The sequence below is a fragment of the Centroberyx gerrardi genome, chromosome 1 (genome assembly GCF_048128805.1).
Source record: "Centroberyx gerrardi isolate f3 chromosome 1, fCenGer3.hap1.cur.20231027, whole genome shotgun sequence".
Lineage (NCBI taxonomy): Eukaryota > Metazoa > Chordata > Actinopteri > Beryciformes > Berycidae > Centroberyx > Centroberyx gerrardi.
In genome coordinates, this window is record NC_135997.1 from 30,701,477 (window position 1) to 30,715,471 (window position 13,995).

At 41.8% G+C, this 13,995-nt stretch overlaps 1 protein-coding gene across 1 annotated transcript in view; it reads left to right on the forward strand.

Moving 5' to 3' along the window:
• adamts17 (ADAM metallopeptidase with thrombospondin type 1 motif, 17) overlaps positions 1-13,995 on the forward strand; it is a 97,929-nt gene that overhangs the window by 53,569 nt on the left and 30,365 nt on the right. The window contains exons 10-14 of the mRNA XM_071908908.2: positions 2,332-2,482; positions 5,943-6,044; positions 6,715-6,860; positions 7,768-7,937; positions 10,175-10,302. Of these exons, the coding sequence (XP_071765009.2) occupies positions 2,332-2,482; positions 5,943-6,044; positions 6,715-6,860; positions 7,768-7,937; positions 10,175-10,302 (697 nt within the window). The remainder of the gene's footprint in view (positions 1-2,331; positions 2,483-5,942; positions 6,045-6,714; positions 6,861-7,767; positions 7,938-10,174; positions 10,303-13,995) is intronic.

Here is a 13,995-nt window from a genome sequence, read left to right on the forward strand (position 1 = left end):
TGCACAGCTGCAGCCCCATCTTTACCATCAGCAAACTCATCTCCGTGCCCCCATGTCTAATGTCTAATGTCGTAAATGAGTGGCTCTAGTGTTGTGGTGGTTTGCCACAGGGTCATACTACCGTTGTACCGTTTGTTTGGGGTGAGCAAAGCACTAGTAGGCCTTATAATCCATGAGGTCTCTTTACTCCACGCGCAAAGCATACATACAGTATGTGTCCCCAAGGGAGAGCGTCTCCGCAAGGCCGTCCGAGGCTTTGAGGGGCCTGGATTCACGTTTTCCTGTGAATGCATTTTGAGATGTCTGATTACGTCCAGACTACAGGTAATTCCAATATAAATGCAAGCTAGGCCACTTCGCCATGTGGTTTGGCAGATCGGAAATCAATGCGACCTAATTCCGATTTGTGCACGTCCAGACCTGTCACTCAATGCTGCCTGGGGCGATCGGATGTCAGAAATCGGATATAAGTCGCATTGAAAAGACTGGTGTCACCGAGGCCTATGATACCTCTAAATGTGGTCAGACAGGTGGAAGGGAGACCATGAGATTACAGACCCATAGATCCCCAGATCAGCAACAGTGGTGGGGAGCATCTGGTGGTTGATAGTGTCAAATTCTAGGAGGACTGAGGAGTGTGAAGCAGGTCTAGTGATGCAGTGCAGTATTACAGTCTCAGCAGAATGGGTTATTTTGAAACCAGACTCATTGTGGTCTAACAGGTATTGTTTGAGATATATTGAGAAAGTTCATTGGAGTGTTTTTGAAAAAAAAAGGAAAAAAAAGGAGCTATACTGGTTTGTAGTTTTAATATGAGTGTAGTTTTCTTTACAAGAATCCTATTTGACTCAGAGGTGGATGGCATACAGTTATAATGACAGTGCTGTATTCAGGAGAATGGCTCAAACTGTATGCAGTAGATGATTTCTGGGATGATCCATGTCTCTGTGAAAGCAAGAATGAAAAATGCATAGACCGGAGGGAAGCGTAGCCTGAGATGAACTCGGACTTCTGGACTACAGCCGGACAATTCCACAGCCCTCCCTCAACAAATCTGAGTGCCTGGAAAGCAAAGGGGTTAGATAAGGTTATATATACTGCGATGACGCAGCAGAACACCATGTCACCAGAAACGGAAAGAGGAGAAGACCGGGGATAGATTTGAATCACATGTTGTGGAGATATGTGTGATAAGAAGAGAACAGTGGAAAGGAAAGTAATACAAACAAATGGGAGTCGTGCCCTTCCGTGGTCATTCCTTGATGGCTCCACAGATAGACTCCATGGCCTTAGTGCAGCTGAGTCTTAGTGGGACAAGGCTGCGTAAGACGAGCCTGCTGGTAGAGAGACTAGGTGTGAAGTAATCTTTAAGTAGTTAAAAAAAGACAGAAACTGACCACAAGGTATTAAGAGCCAAGGTCCGTAGCCTAGCCTACTTACCAGAAAAAAACTATTTTAACTGGATGACTATAGCAATTAAGAAGAATAAAGAACAATCCTAAATACAAAGAATAATCCCTCTGATCTTGTCATTTTTGGCCCGCAGAGCAAATACTTTAGATAGAAAAGATGCCACGATAGACGGTCAGCAACTCATTTTGCCATGCTCTCTTGTCAAAGAACTTAATTATGTTGAATGGCTTCTCATTCTCGATTCATTTATCATCAGGTTAGCGGATGACACCAGCCTGCTAACTGTTATTCATTGGAGGTGGTTAGATGGATACTGTAAACAAACAAGGGTAATTGGGTGTTAGGGAGTAATCAGTTTTGGCCTGCCTCTTGTCCACCCTGGAAATCCTAATTCAGCACTGCACTGTTGTTCAGGCTATTTGTGTAAGGAAATAATGCTGCTTTTAGTAAATACTTTGGAAAAAATTAGACTTGGGTTGATAAATTGTGTGTGTGTGTGTGTGTGTGTGTGTATGTTGGTGTCCATCTTTTTGGATGCGAGTGTTTGTTCACAGTAGTGTCCTGCAGACTGCTATATGTGTGCAGCCTGAGATAAACGCGTCCTGCTGGACAATAAGGCATTGTGATACTGTTCGAGACGTACACAAACACCACATAGACATCACACATTATAAAGGAGTGCCTGCTTACAAAGGAGTCTTTGCCTTGGCTCATGTGTGCTTTGATGTCAGCATCAACACTCATCTACATCTGTTTTCAACATAACAGCTAACATTATTGTACAATCATTTTGTAATGTAAAAGCCAATTCTTTTTCTGGTTCAAATTTGACACAATGAAAAAGAAAAACAACGGAAATCAAATAGCGCACTGATAAGCGCACAATATGAATTCTTCTTTTGTGTGTGTTTGAGACAGGTCCAAAGCCAGTGCTTGCCTGCTGCATACGGACCCCAGGAGCCGGTACCAGGTCCGACTGCCTCCCAAGCTGCCAGGCATGCACTACAGTGTGGACGAACAGTGCCAGATCCTGTTTGGCACCAACGCCACCTTCTGCAATGACATGGAGGTAAAAGACATTCCGTTTGTCCTGCTATATGAAAGGTCCCAGGTTTCATTTTGTTTTCAGATGGCTCAGGATAAGACTGAAATGTAGTTAAGTTAAAAGTGTATTTATTGAATGAATTAAGAAGTTCTCACAGGCAGTACAGTCAATACTGGACTGTGATTGGTCAACAATACCAGCTCCTCTAATTCAAATGAAGTAAACCTGCTGAGTGGAGGCTTTCATGTGGGTGTGTCAGCTGAAATGCTGGAAACTGAAAATGCAATAACTTTAAATTTCATCACTCAAACAAAATCACATTGTGTACTGCATATGTAATTTTTTTTTGGAATTGCTCACCTTCAACTCAATGGCAATAGGCCATTTCACACCAGAATCATCTTATTCTTGACCTCCCCCCAAGTCCCCCGAATGCTCTTGAGCAAAAAGAACAGTGATCTTTTTCTCATAACTTCTGACACAGTGGTCAACTGTTACTCTTGTTCTAGTGAGAACCTCTGCTGATCCTGTAAGAAAAAGGGAAGCGTGTTTGTTACACAGTGTAGGCAACGGGGCTCCGACTCTAAATTATGACCTATATACAGTATACTTGAGCGAGCGCCTCCTACGATAGATATGACCCATTCTCGGGCCACTTTGATGCAATATGTTCAAAGTGACTTGAGAAGGGTGACGTCTTTCCTCTATTGACTGGATGATTGATTACTGACTCGCTCCTCTCTTTGATCTCCTCCTTTCGCTTTTCATCCTCCTTTCATCCTCACTCCTTATCTCCTCAAAGTGTCTAAGGGCAGCTTCTGTCTTCTTGCGGGGTTGCTATAGTGACCAGGCAAAAGCATCATCACAGAATGTCAGGTGCTGATAGTCCACTTAGGATGGATGTAGCCCATGGGTATAGCTGTTGGATCAGTTTTCTTTCACTCTTTGGCTAACCACAACTAGGGTTAGACCGATATATCAGTTTGTCCATATATCAGGCTGATATTGGCCTCATTGGCCTTGTCCCATAGTCTAAATGTTGGTTCAGAGGCTTTTCTTCTCTGACAACAATGCCATTCTGGGATAAACACTGAATTTTTTGGCATGAAACCGAAACTAATGGAATTATTTTAGGGTTAGCCGCTCCTTAAAGGATAAATTCGGCGATTTTGGACCAATATATAATTTGTCTCTTTCATACCTCTAGTACCCGCAGACAATATTGACTCACTGAAACGGCGAGCTCCGTTGCCTCTTGCTGGTAACAATGGCACCTATTGAGTGATAGGGGAACACTAACTACATTAGGCCTTTAAATGAAGAATAAATGTACAAAAAACATCTGAACAATTACATGAATAAATAAAATATGTAAAGAAAATAAAAATTCATTGCAGGTTTTACAGACTGTTTTTATATAGCTGTGATCAGGGAGGAACCTCCTTCATATCAGAGGCGACACTGGCTGGCTGATATCCGATATTTAATAAAAGGCCAATATAGGCCCCATATATTGGTATAAGCCCAAAATATCAGCTACTGGCAGCTTCAGTTTAAGAGTATCAGTATCAAAACCCCATATTGGTTTAACCCCAACCACAACCATTAGCCGGAAAGGCCTCAGCTGACCTCAGATCAATATCTAAGCCAGCAACAGTCTCCCAAAACAGTTCTGTCACCACTATGTGCTTAAGATTGCTGAGGTGGAGGAGCCCGCTTCCGCTTAACTGAAATGTGTTGACAAATCACAACTGAGCGGACGAGGAGCGTCGCTATCTATGCAGGCAGGTAAACATGGCTGATGGAAACACCGCGGAGGGAAAACGGGAAAGTGAGATAACACTGTGGAAAATGTTGTTATATTTATGCTGTTTGTCAGCCTGAAAATGCAGGGTCACTTCCTCTTGTAGGCAATAAAATGTTACCACTGTCCCAAGAGGTTTGCTCTCTGGGGGAGCAGGATCTCTAGAATTTTACCCACCACATTCGCTGCGGTTTCACTCTCTTATTTTATAACTGAATTATGGGCTCGGGTCTGAAGAATTCCTCATATAATTACATTCCAAGTCCAACATTGGACCAGCTGTACAAAGCCAAATAGTCCCACAACAAGGGACAAAGTGTCAGGTTAGGAGAATAAGTCTGATAAGGACATTTAAATGCTGCTAACTCTCCTGAGCATTCACTACCAGGTTGGAAGTTGTTATTGAGAGATGGGAGGGAGGAGTTGTGAGTGTGTGTGCAATTAAAAGTTTTCACCCTCTGTTCTTACCCTTTTATCTTACGGAGGCTTCCTGTTTTCATTTATTTTATGAGTTGGTGTTTGCTTTTATTTGATGTTGTTCACTGAATATTCTCAGAATTATACTGAACCTGAATTAGGGATCATGCTGTGCACTTCTTGTTATCATACATAAGCTAAAGACAAAAGTTCTCCAGCTTTGGTCTTGTCGATTTGCTCCACCTAAGACAGTATAACATACTTTTTACATTTATTTATTCATTTTATTCAGGATATTAGCCTGCTATGTTTGCATTTTAACATGAATAAATCATTCCCACATAGTTGAGACATTAGTATAATTACAGAGAAGATTGGCAGCCTCTAGCAGCCTCCACACTGCATTTCACATTGTGTGACACTGGGTCAGATTTGGCGGGAAATCTGCTGGATTGCTTTACGGCACAAAATAGGAAGACGGAGCTAAAGTGCAGTAAATCACACTTAATATCCTGATGTCTCTTGAGGTCCTCGATAGATCCATTTTCTGTAATTAACATAAGCATTTCCAGGATGTACTTGCTAATACTAATGAAACCTCCAGTTTGTATCTGGGCCTTGATACACACAGACTACTTTATAATGTTCGGTTTTGCCAAATTCTTAATCTGACATCCCTATGGACAGTCCTGCCTCAGGATACGAAGTATATGGACAGAAAGACTTATTAGCCTTACTTATAAATACACAGACCTGCTTGTAAATAAAGTACAACAGACAGAGACACACATTTCTATGCCAACAGTATGTTTTGTAGCTGTTTAAGTGGTTGTACAACATGTATACAGTAGTTAGTAGGTACATTTTAAGGGAGGCCTGAAGGCTTGCTTCATCTGAAGTCAACAACTGTCATTCTTTACATTTTCTGTGTTCTCTCTGTTTTTAGTGGTAAAATGCCTGAGATTCCAGCAGTAGGCCGTTGGTTATTGAAGTCTGATATTGTAGGTTGCTGAACCATGAATACAGCTGTTATTGACTTCAACACAGCCTTTACATAGGAAACACATGCATTTTGAGCGTTCAGCCTGTGATTTGATTGCTAAACCTAATAGTAATATTCAGACTAACAGGTGGAGTTGTTTTGTTTTGTGTGTTTAGTCATGTGTAATTGTGTTGAACTTTTCCAAAGCCTGACATATCTACTGTATTTGTGTGTGTGTGTGTGTGTGTGTGTGTGTGTGTGTGTGCGTGTGTGTGTCACAGCACCTGATGTGCGCTGGCCTGTGGTGTTTGGTGGAGGGAGATACATCCTGTAAAACCAAGCTGGATCCTCCTCTGGATGGGACAGAGTGCGGAGCCGACAAGGTAAAATTGTTCTAGTCCTACAGTTACATGCAGGATATTAATATTTGTATCTTTCCCGATGAATTCCTTCCTTCTAACAGAATATTTCAAATGAACTGTCTAAATGAACTCTAAATGAAGTGATGTGATAAGGAGTGTGTTTACTTTCCTGGAAACTTGACATCACTTGCTCTAACTGGGCGAACATGTGCACAAACAATGTTATGTATTCCAACCAATGTATTCCAAGTTGTTGGTTTAAGCATTTACATGGCTATTAGCCTCTAATGTTCTTCTATTAAATGGATTATCAAAGATTTATACCTCCCTTTTCATGCCAAATGGAATTTCACTGGCAGTGGGCGAGTCTGTTTGATGAGTCACATCAAGTCAAACTTTATTTGCACAGCACATTGCAGGAAATTCAATATATAACTATAAAAACAGAATACATACGAAATGCATACACATTATGTGGAGAAAACATACATATAGAAGAAATATTGGGAGGTGATATGACCCATTTTTATGAATAGAATCTAAACTCAGCTAGTGTGTATGTGTCTGTTTATGTCGATATATAGATGTTTTTACACCTTGATGTGCATCTGTGTCCCTGTATGAGCATTCATTTTAATTATGCCGTATGTTTGTGTGTGTGTGTGTGTGTGTGTGTGTGTGTGTGTGTCAGTGGTGCAGGGCAGGAGAGTGTGTTAGTAAGACTCCCATTCCCCAGCATGTGGATGGTGACTGGAGCCCATGGAGCCAGTGGAGCATGTGCAGCAGGACCTGCGGCACTGGAGCCCAGTTCAGACAGAGGAAATGTGACAACCCTCCGTACGTCACCTGTGTGTGTGTGTGTGTGTGTGTGTGTGTGTGTGTGTGTGTGATTACAACTGCCAAACAGATATTGGAATATTGCAAAAAAAGATACTGCTTTCCTCCATTGTTGGAGTTGTTGTGATCCTTCACTGTGAACGCCTCTAACCACTCTCTCTAACCACTGAAAAAAGGGTTTCTATATAGGGAGTAATAGAGGATCACATTATCACAGTATATCCACAGTCACCATGGTATTTGCAGCATTTTAAACACCCATGAAGAATTAACTGTAATATTAACTAGAGTTACACAGATAAGCTGGGCTGATATTGGCCTTTTATTAAAAATCAGATCTGGTCCAGTCAGTGTCGTCCACCTCTGATATGATGGATATGATGCAGTTTGATTGATTACATATTTATTGCAGAATTAATCAATGCTACACTGGTTGTCTGTGGGAAACCTTAACCTGAATTGATTCTAATGAGACATTTTGAGCAAATTCCACACAAGTATGCATGGATATGTTTGTTATTCTTAATAATCTTTTTAAATGATTGGGTTTGAGAGCCTGTTGGTGGTCAAAAAACGTTCTGGTAACGTTTGGAAAAATTTACCCTAAACCTGCTTCCTCTATCATGATAATACATGTTTAAATCAGTTCAATTAATGCTGCACCAAATGTAGAGTTTAAATTCACCTTGATAGATACTTAATGTTTGGAGACATGTTAGCTTCTCTGTCTCTTTGTTTCCTGAACATTGCAAAACTAAACCAGTTTAGCAGCGGGCTTGACGGTGCCAGTGACTTATCAAACTATCCATAGATTTAAGTAAAGATTACCTGCTGTGTTCGCAACCATGGCATGATGTATTTGTGTGTGTGTGTGTGTGTGTGTGTGTGTGTGTGTGTGTGTGTGTAGGCCTGGTCCTGGTGGTCGACACTGTCAGAAGGCCAGTGTGGAGCATAAAGCCTGTGAAGGTCCTCCCTGCCCCAAGGGGGCGCCCAGCTTCAGAGACCTGCAGTGTCTCTCCTACGACCGACACGCCAGCAAGAAGAAGACCAGCATTCTCACCGCTGTTATTAACGATGGTGAGACACACACACACACACGCACACACACACACCCTCTAAATATAAGATTGAATATAGAAAACCATATCCTGCCCTCTGATTTTTTTTTTTTTTCATAATTAGTCATCATCCTCACACACTGAACCAGCTTGGATAGGAAATGGTAGAAAAGTTGACTTTCTCTGGGTGGAAGTATTCCCACTGCTTTGACGAGAAATGATAGAAATGTTGACTTTAAAGTTTATCCATTAAAAGTCTGACAAGAACATTGGACATCAACACTGGTTTCCTGATCATTCACAGGAGAAGAAACTGACTGATCCTGATTTATGAAGCAAAGAGAGGACACAATTGCCAATTTTGGGGGTGTAACAGAATAGTATTAAACGAGCCATGTACTTGATTACTGTACCCAGGGAGTAATAAGCAAAGTAAAGCTATTACATTTGAAATGAGTAACGAGTAACAAGTAATATTACAAGCCCAACACTGATCACCGTCTCAGCTGATCTGCCACTTGAAACCGTACGATTACACAGTATTTCACAGCACATGCTGTGTTATTGCAAGGCTTATGGGGAAAGTGGGTCATCGCAGCAGCAAAATAGCAAAGAAAAATCTAATATAAATAAGAATAGAGCAAAATGGGGGTATTAACACAACAATTTCAACACTAGAACATGTTATGTAGAAATATAGAAATGAAAAGTGTGAGGGGAAAAAAAAAGAATTAGAGCATTCTGAGGGTGTGCAAAGTATGAGCAGTGGATCAGACAGAGCCAAAGAAAATTAATGAAAAATGTGTGCCATATAAAAACATACCACAGATATGAAACATATGCAGTACGATATGAGGAAAACATATGTGGATTTGCAGCTTATATACAGGATGTGCAAAACGTGTGTCGTATTGTACGCAGAGTGTCTAGTGGTACAGCCATGCATTGTATAAACTATTCACCTTATTGAGTATATTGAGTTTACAGATGTAGGTAGATGTAGATTCTGTGTGCTTTTATACCCAACTGGGCTTAACGGTAACAGGCTGGATCTCAGGCAATCCCTCTGATCTTTGACCAAGACGTTTCCTCTTACTTTCATTTTTGATTTCCTACCAAAAACGGACTGATATGCGTCCAAGCAGACACTCCTTTATTCTACTCTGCAGTCACGGCTGCCAACTGGGTCACCTCTCAGCTGACAAACCTGGACTGGAAGAGGACTTTTCCTCCATGTTCTGCCCTTTAATCAGCATCCCATCTGATACTCTCTCAGCCGCTCGCATTATTACAGCTGTCTGACAAATGCTCTCGTGCGTTCGCTCATAAGAAGAGCTGTTTTGTGTTTTGTTTTCGAACAGGATGCGAATATGTTTACGTGAGGGCAGAGAAACGGCCTCCCGCTTCCTTCCTTCCTTCCTTCCTTCCTTGCTTGCTTTCTTTCTTCCTTCCCTCCTTCCTTCCTTTGGTTGCTTTGGAGTCAGCTGAGGCCAACGTTCGTCTGTCTGGGATAGTGGCTGATATATAATTCCCACCAGTATCACTACCAAAATGATGCTGGTCTGTCAACATTGATGTCAACACTGATGTAATGCAGTTTGATGAATCTAAATGCAGTTTTAATACAGCTTTAATTTATAAGTCTAACATCCATGTCAGCCCTCCCACCCTATTTACTACGGTTCGACCGATATGGGTTTTTGAAGGTCGATATAAATGTTTTTGCATTGCAGCTGCCAATAGCCAATATTTGTGTCTGTAATCAAATCTTTCATTAAAAAAAAATCCAAATATTTTCACCCAAAATTGTATTTTTGTCAGGTTGGAAAAGCCTCGAAACAGCATTTAGACCATCATGGGAAGCTCTCCTCTTATGAATACTTGTGTGGAATCTGATCAATATGTTGTATTAGAATCAATTCAGTTTAAGGTCATGAATTGATTAGTATTGATTAGCGTCGGGCAAGTTGTTCTTGTTCTTTAGTGTCAGATAATGTTGGTCATATTTCATGATTTCATCTGTTGGCCGGGTTGATCATCAAGTCATTATTTATTTGACAAATGCGTTTCCATCACTATTTCTTTATTGACAAGAGCAAAAACTGTTTTGTGATATTGGGTGAAATTTGATTGAATTCACAATTTTCCAAATAATACTTGAATGGAAACTTTGTGTGTACAGTTTCCTCCATCATACTAATGACATGACTTTGTGTGTGTGTGTGTGTGTTTGTGTGTGTGTGTGTGTGTTTGCAGAGAAGCCTTGTGTATTGTTCTGCAGCCCAGTGGGGCGCGATATCCCAGTCCTGATGGCCGACAGAGTGATGGACGGGACGCCCTGCGGACCCTACGAGACCGACCTTTGTGTTAACGGCAGGTGTCAGGTACACACACACACACACACGCATACACACACATGCACACACATGCAACCATGACCACTATACTGATGTCTCAAAATTAATGTGGTCATTATTTATTGGTGTTAAAAGACCAACTTATCAAACAACATACAATCTGCATCTCTCTTTCTCCATTGTTCCCTTAATATACATTTTGCTACAAGTGTGGCACACTGTTTTTCTCTCTCTTGGGACATATTGTAGTTTGGGAAAGGTTTCCAAAAATACTACAATTCTCCCTCAGTCTCTCTGTCTCTCTTTCTTATTCTAAGCTGGAAAACTTGGCAGGTTTGGACAGGCTCGGTGGTTTTAATTGGCTGGTGAGCTGAGCGAGGTCAGAGCGGCGCTTCCTGTTAGTGACCATCGGCTTTATTTATAGCAGAGAGAGAGAGACGGAGGTGGAGGGTGGGAGGATTAAAAGAAGACATGAAGGGTGGTGTCACATATAGAAGAGTGTAAATTGAGCGATCGTCCTCGTTTGGGTGTCCCTGGGCGAGTGGGGGTGAGGATAGAGATGCTAATGGTATTTCCAACACATTGGAGCCTCGGTCAAGTGGCAATAAAACCACAATGTCTGATCTACTGACTGATTTACCGACTGAGGCTGGGAACACACTAGAGGACGATCAGGCCAATTAACACCATGTCCGGACATCCTGACAGTGAGGAGGGGAAACCTCAGGTCCTCGGGTCGGGACTGATGGTCCTCCCAGGTTATCTGCTAGTGTGAGGAGTTTACAGATTCAAGCTTAACCATCCTGATCAGCTGGTACACTGATCTGAGCCGTGCCAACACGATTCTACTGAAAAGTGTGTTACAGACAAATGTGCTGACTGACAAACTGACCAACTGACTACTGGCTGACTGTAAGACTGCTTGCCAATCTGTGTGTCTCCTCATTAGGACAAACAGGGATAATTTGTACTGTTCATTTATTTATTATTTCTTCCTGCTCAAGATGCACTGCTGGAATTTGTCATAATGTTCACCTAAAAATTTGATTACAAACCTAACCTTAACTTCAGTGGAGAACCTTAGGGTGCCTAAATTTGCCTTTGAGAGATGAAAATTACAATAAGAGACTTTTTGAAACCCTTGTTTCTGAGTGCATGTAACTTCAAGGTTTGTTTCCATATTGAATTGAGACCTTGAAATAGTGTTAACTTTATAACCTAGCCAGGTTCAGAAGCTCCCGAGTTCAATCTCTTCAGCAGCCAATGTTGTGTGAAGGGAAAGGAGTTCTTGCCATAGTTGTCATCAATGTAAAACTCAAAAAAATCAATCAATTGCACCACTAGTTTGTAAACCAAAAAGAAGCATCAAACTATGTTAAAAAAGTATTTTGCTCTCGACGCATCACTGGGACAGAGAATTTCCCTACAGGGATCAATAGAGTACCACATTCATTAGCAGTCAGCACTGGTGGAGTGTATCCACAGCCGGCTCCCCTGGGGAGGGTTGAGGAGTTTATTTGGATCTGGTGTCCCTACTACACTCAGTCTTTTGTGTTTATTTGCAAATGTTGGATGCCAGTACATTTGGGAGGAATTCCCCCTCCTTCTGGCCAAGGAAAAGAGAGGGAGAGACGAGTCCAGAAAGTCAAATATGGATGCAATTATCATGACGCACATGCGCTCACAAAATACTCACTTTTTACATCTCAGTAATGACTCATGTATCCTTTACTGTGCAGGATCACTCATAATCAATGCAATTGAAGAGCACATTGTGTGTGCGTGTGCGTGTGTGTGTGTGTGTGTGTGTGTGTGTGTGTGTGTGTGCTTTTGTACTTCTATCTTTATGGGGACCAAATGTCCTTACATTTTGTTGGTCCTCCCTTCTACAAGGGATTAGTTGAGGATTTAGGATTTGGGTTTAGGATTAAGATTAGAATTAGGATCAGATTTAGGTTAATGGTTAGGTTAGTTTAGGTTCAAGACTTGGATTTGAACTAAGATTAGTTTGAGGTTAGGGTTAGGGTTTAAACGGTACTAGGCCGTTCCATACTAGCAGCCCCAAATGGTAGCGAGTAACTGTTTGAATTGTGAGGTCTTCAATACCTAGAAATCATGCAGCGTGACGTCAGTAAACTGCACACAGCACGCTCATGTTTACCAACCATTTGCTTCTACCAAAGGATACCAAAGGGATGAGGGAGGCAAAAGAGTTTGGTCAGTGCAGTTTTCTCTGGATGGAACTTGGATGCAGTCTGGATTTCACTCTTAACTGGGTGTTCACATTCATTGTGAGCAACTTGATTGATGGGTCTCTCTATTCTGACTGATTGTGGGCGTTGTGGGAGGCTCTGATTGCATCTATGTAGTGATCTGCAGCAACAAAGTTTTGAAAAAAAAATTTTTCCCCGGCTTGGTATTGCCTTTCAGAACGTAGCATTGTTTTGATAAGTTAACATAGCTAGATAATAGTACTAATTAGGTTGCGTTAATTGAAAATGAACTGAAAAAAATCAATAAACTTACTTAAAAGCTTACCATCAACCCCAACGATGGATGCAACTGCTCTCCAAGCATCATTTTTGAAACATTTATTTACATTAAGTTGTAGAGAACTGGGAAGCTTTGAATGGCTGTAATCAACTTCTCATTCATTTTGCACTTGCCAGGCAGAACTATTGTTCATGAAATTAAATCACATCAGCAGGGAAACAAGGAAGCACAGAAATCTGACTGGAAATTTCAGCCGTGACCAACTTCTCTCAGCCAACAAGTTTGTTGACCATCCACACATTGGTCTAGTTTCCCTGGTCACTCATCTCTGTAGGAAATAAATTGACTTCCAATGACTTGTTGATTGTGTTGCTCGCACTGTGAACACATGGTAAGTTTTGATTTGTTACTTGTGGGTGGAGAAGATATTCTGCCAGCGTCCATACCCGAAACCAGAACTTCATTTGGGCAAATAGGACGAATTAAGGCTGATGAGACAGGTTTAGGGTTACGTTTAGGTTCCACACCTCCGGTTTGTTCAGTCTGCTGGTCTATGTGTTGGTCTATCCTCTGTATTTCTCTCTTCCTGTCCATCTGCTTCTCTCTGCCTGTCTTTCAATTTGTCTGTCAGTCTTACATGTCCACATCACACATCTCTCCGGTTCTGCCAAAACATTTGAACCTGAAAGCCGACCTCTCTCTTTCACCTGAGGAGAAAGAGTGGAGGAGGGCGGAGGATGGAGGCTGCGGGTCGCAGAGAAAGAGAAGGAGGGAGATATCGAGGTTACAGAGGGAGGAGGAGGCGTGAATGTTTTTCTAAGCCGGGCGTGCGAGACTCTGGCATGCTATGAAAACACTGGCAAGGAGAGAGAGAGAGAGAGAGAGAGGAAAGAGAGGCAGCAGACAGGAAAAAAAGAGGGAAGAATATATTCAGTGAAGCTATGAAAATACACTCCGTCTGGTCAGAGGAGGACCCTGGAAGTCTGCTGGTGGACTGACTGAGCTGCGGAGGGGCCCCATAGACCCATATGGCCCTCTGAATCAGCACAACTCCTCACTGTGCATGCCTCTGTGTGTGTGTGTGTGTGTGTGTGTGTGTGTGTGTGTGGCTTAAAGTCTGGAATTCCTGATTCAGTAAAACTCCCTGTTACTCCTTACACAAGAATCTGGGCCACGGGCTTGTTGCTGATTCAGACTACGAATACTATGTGCAAGGACACACACACA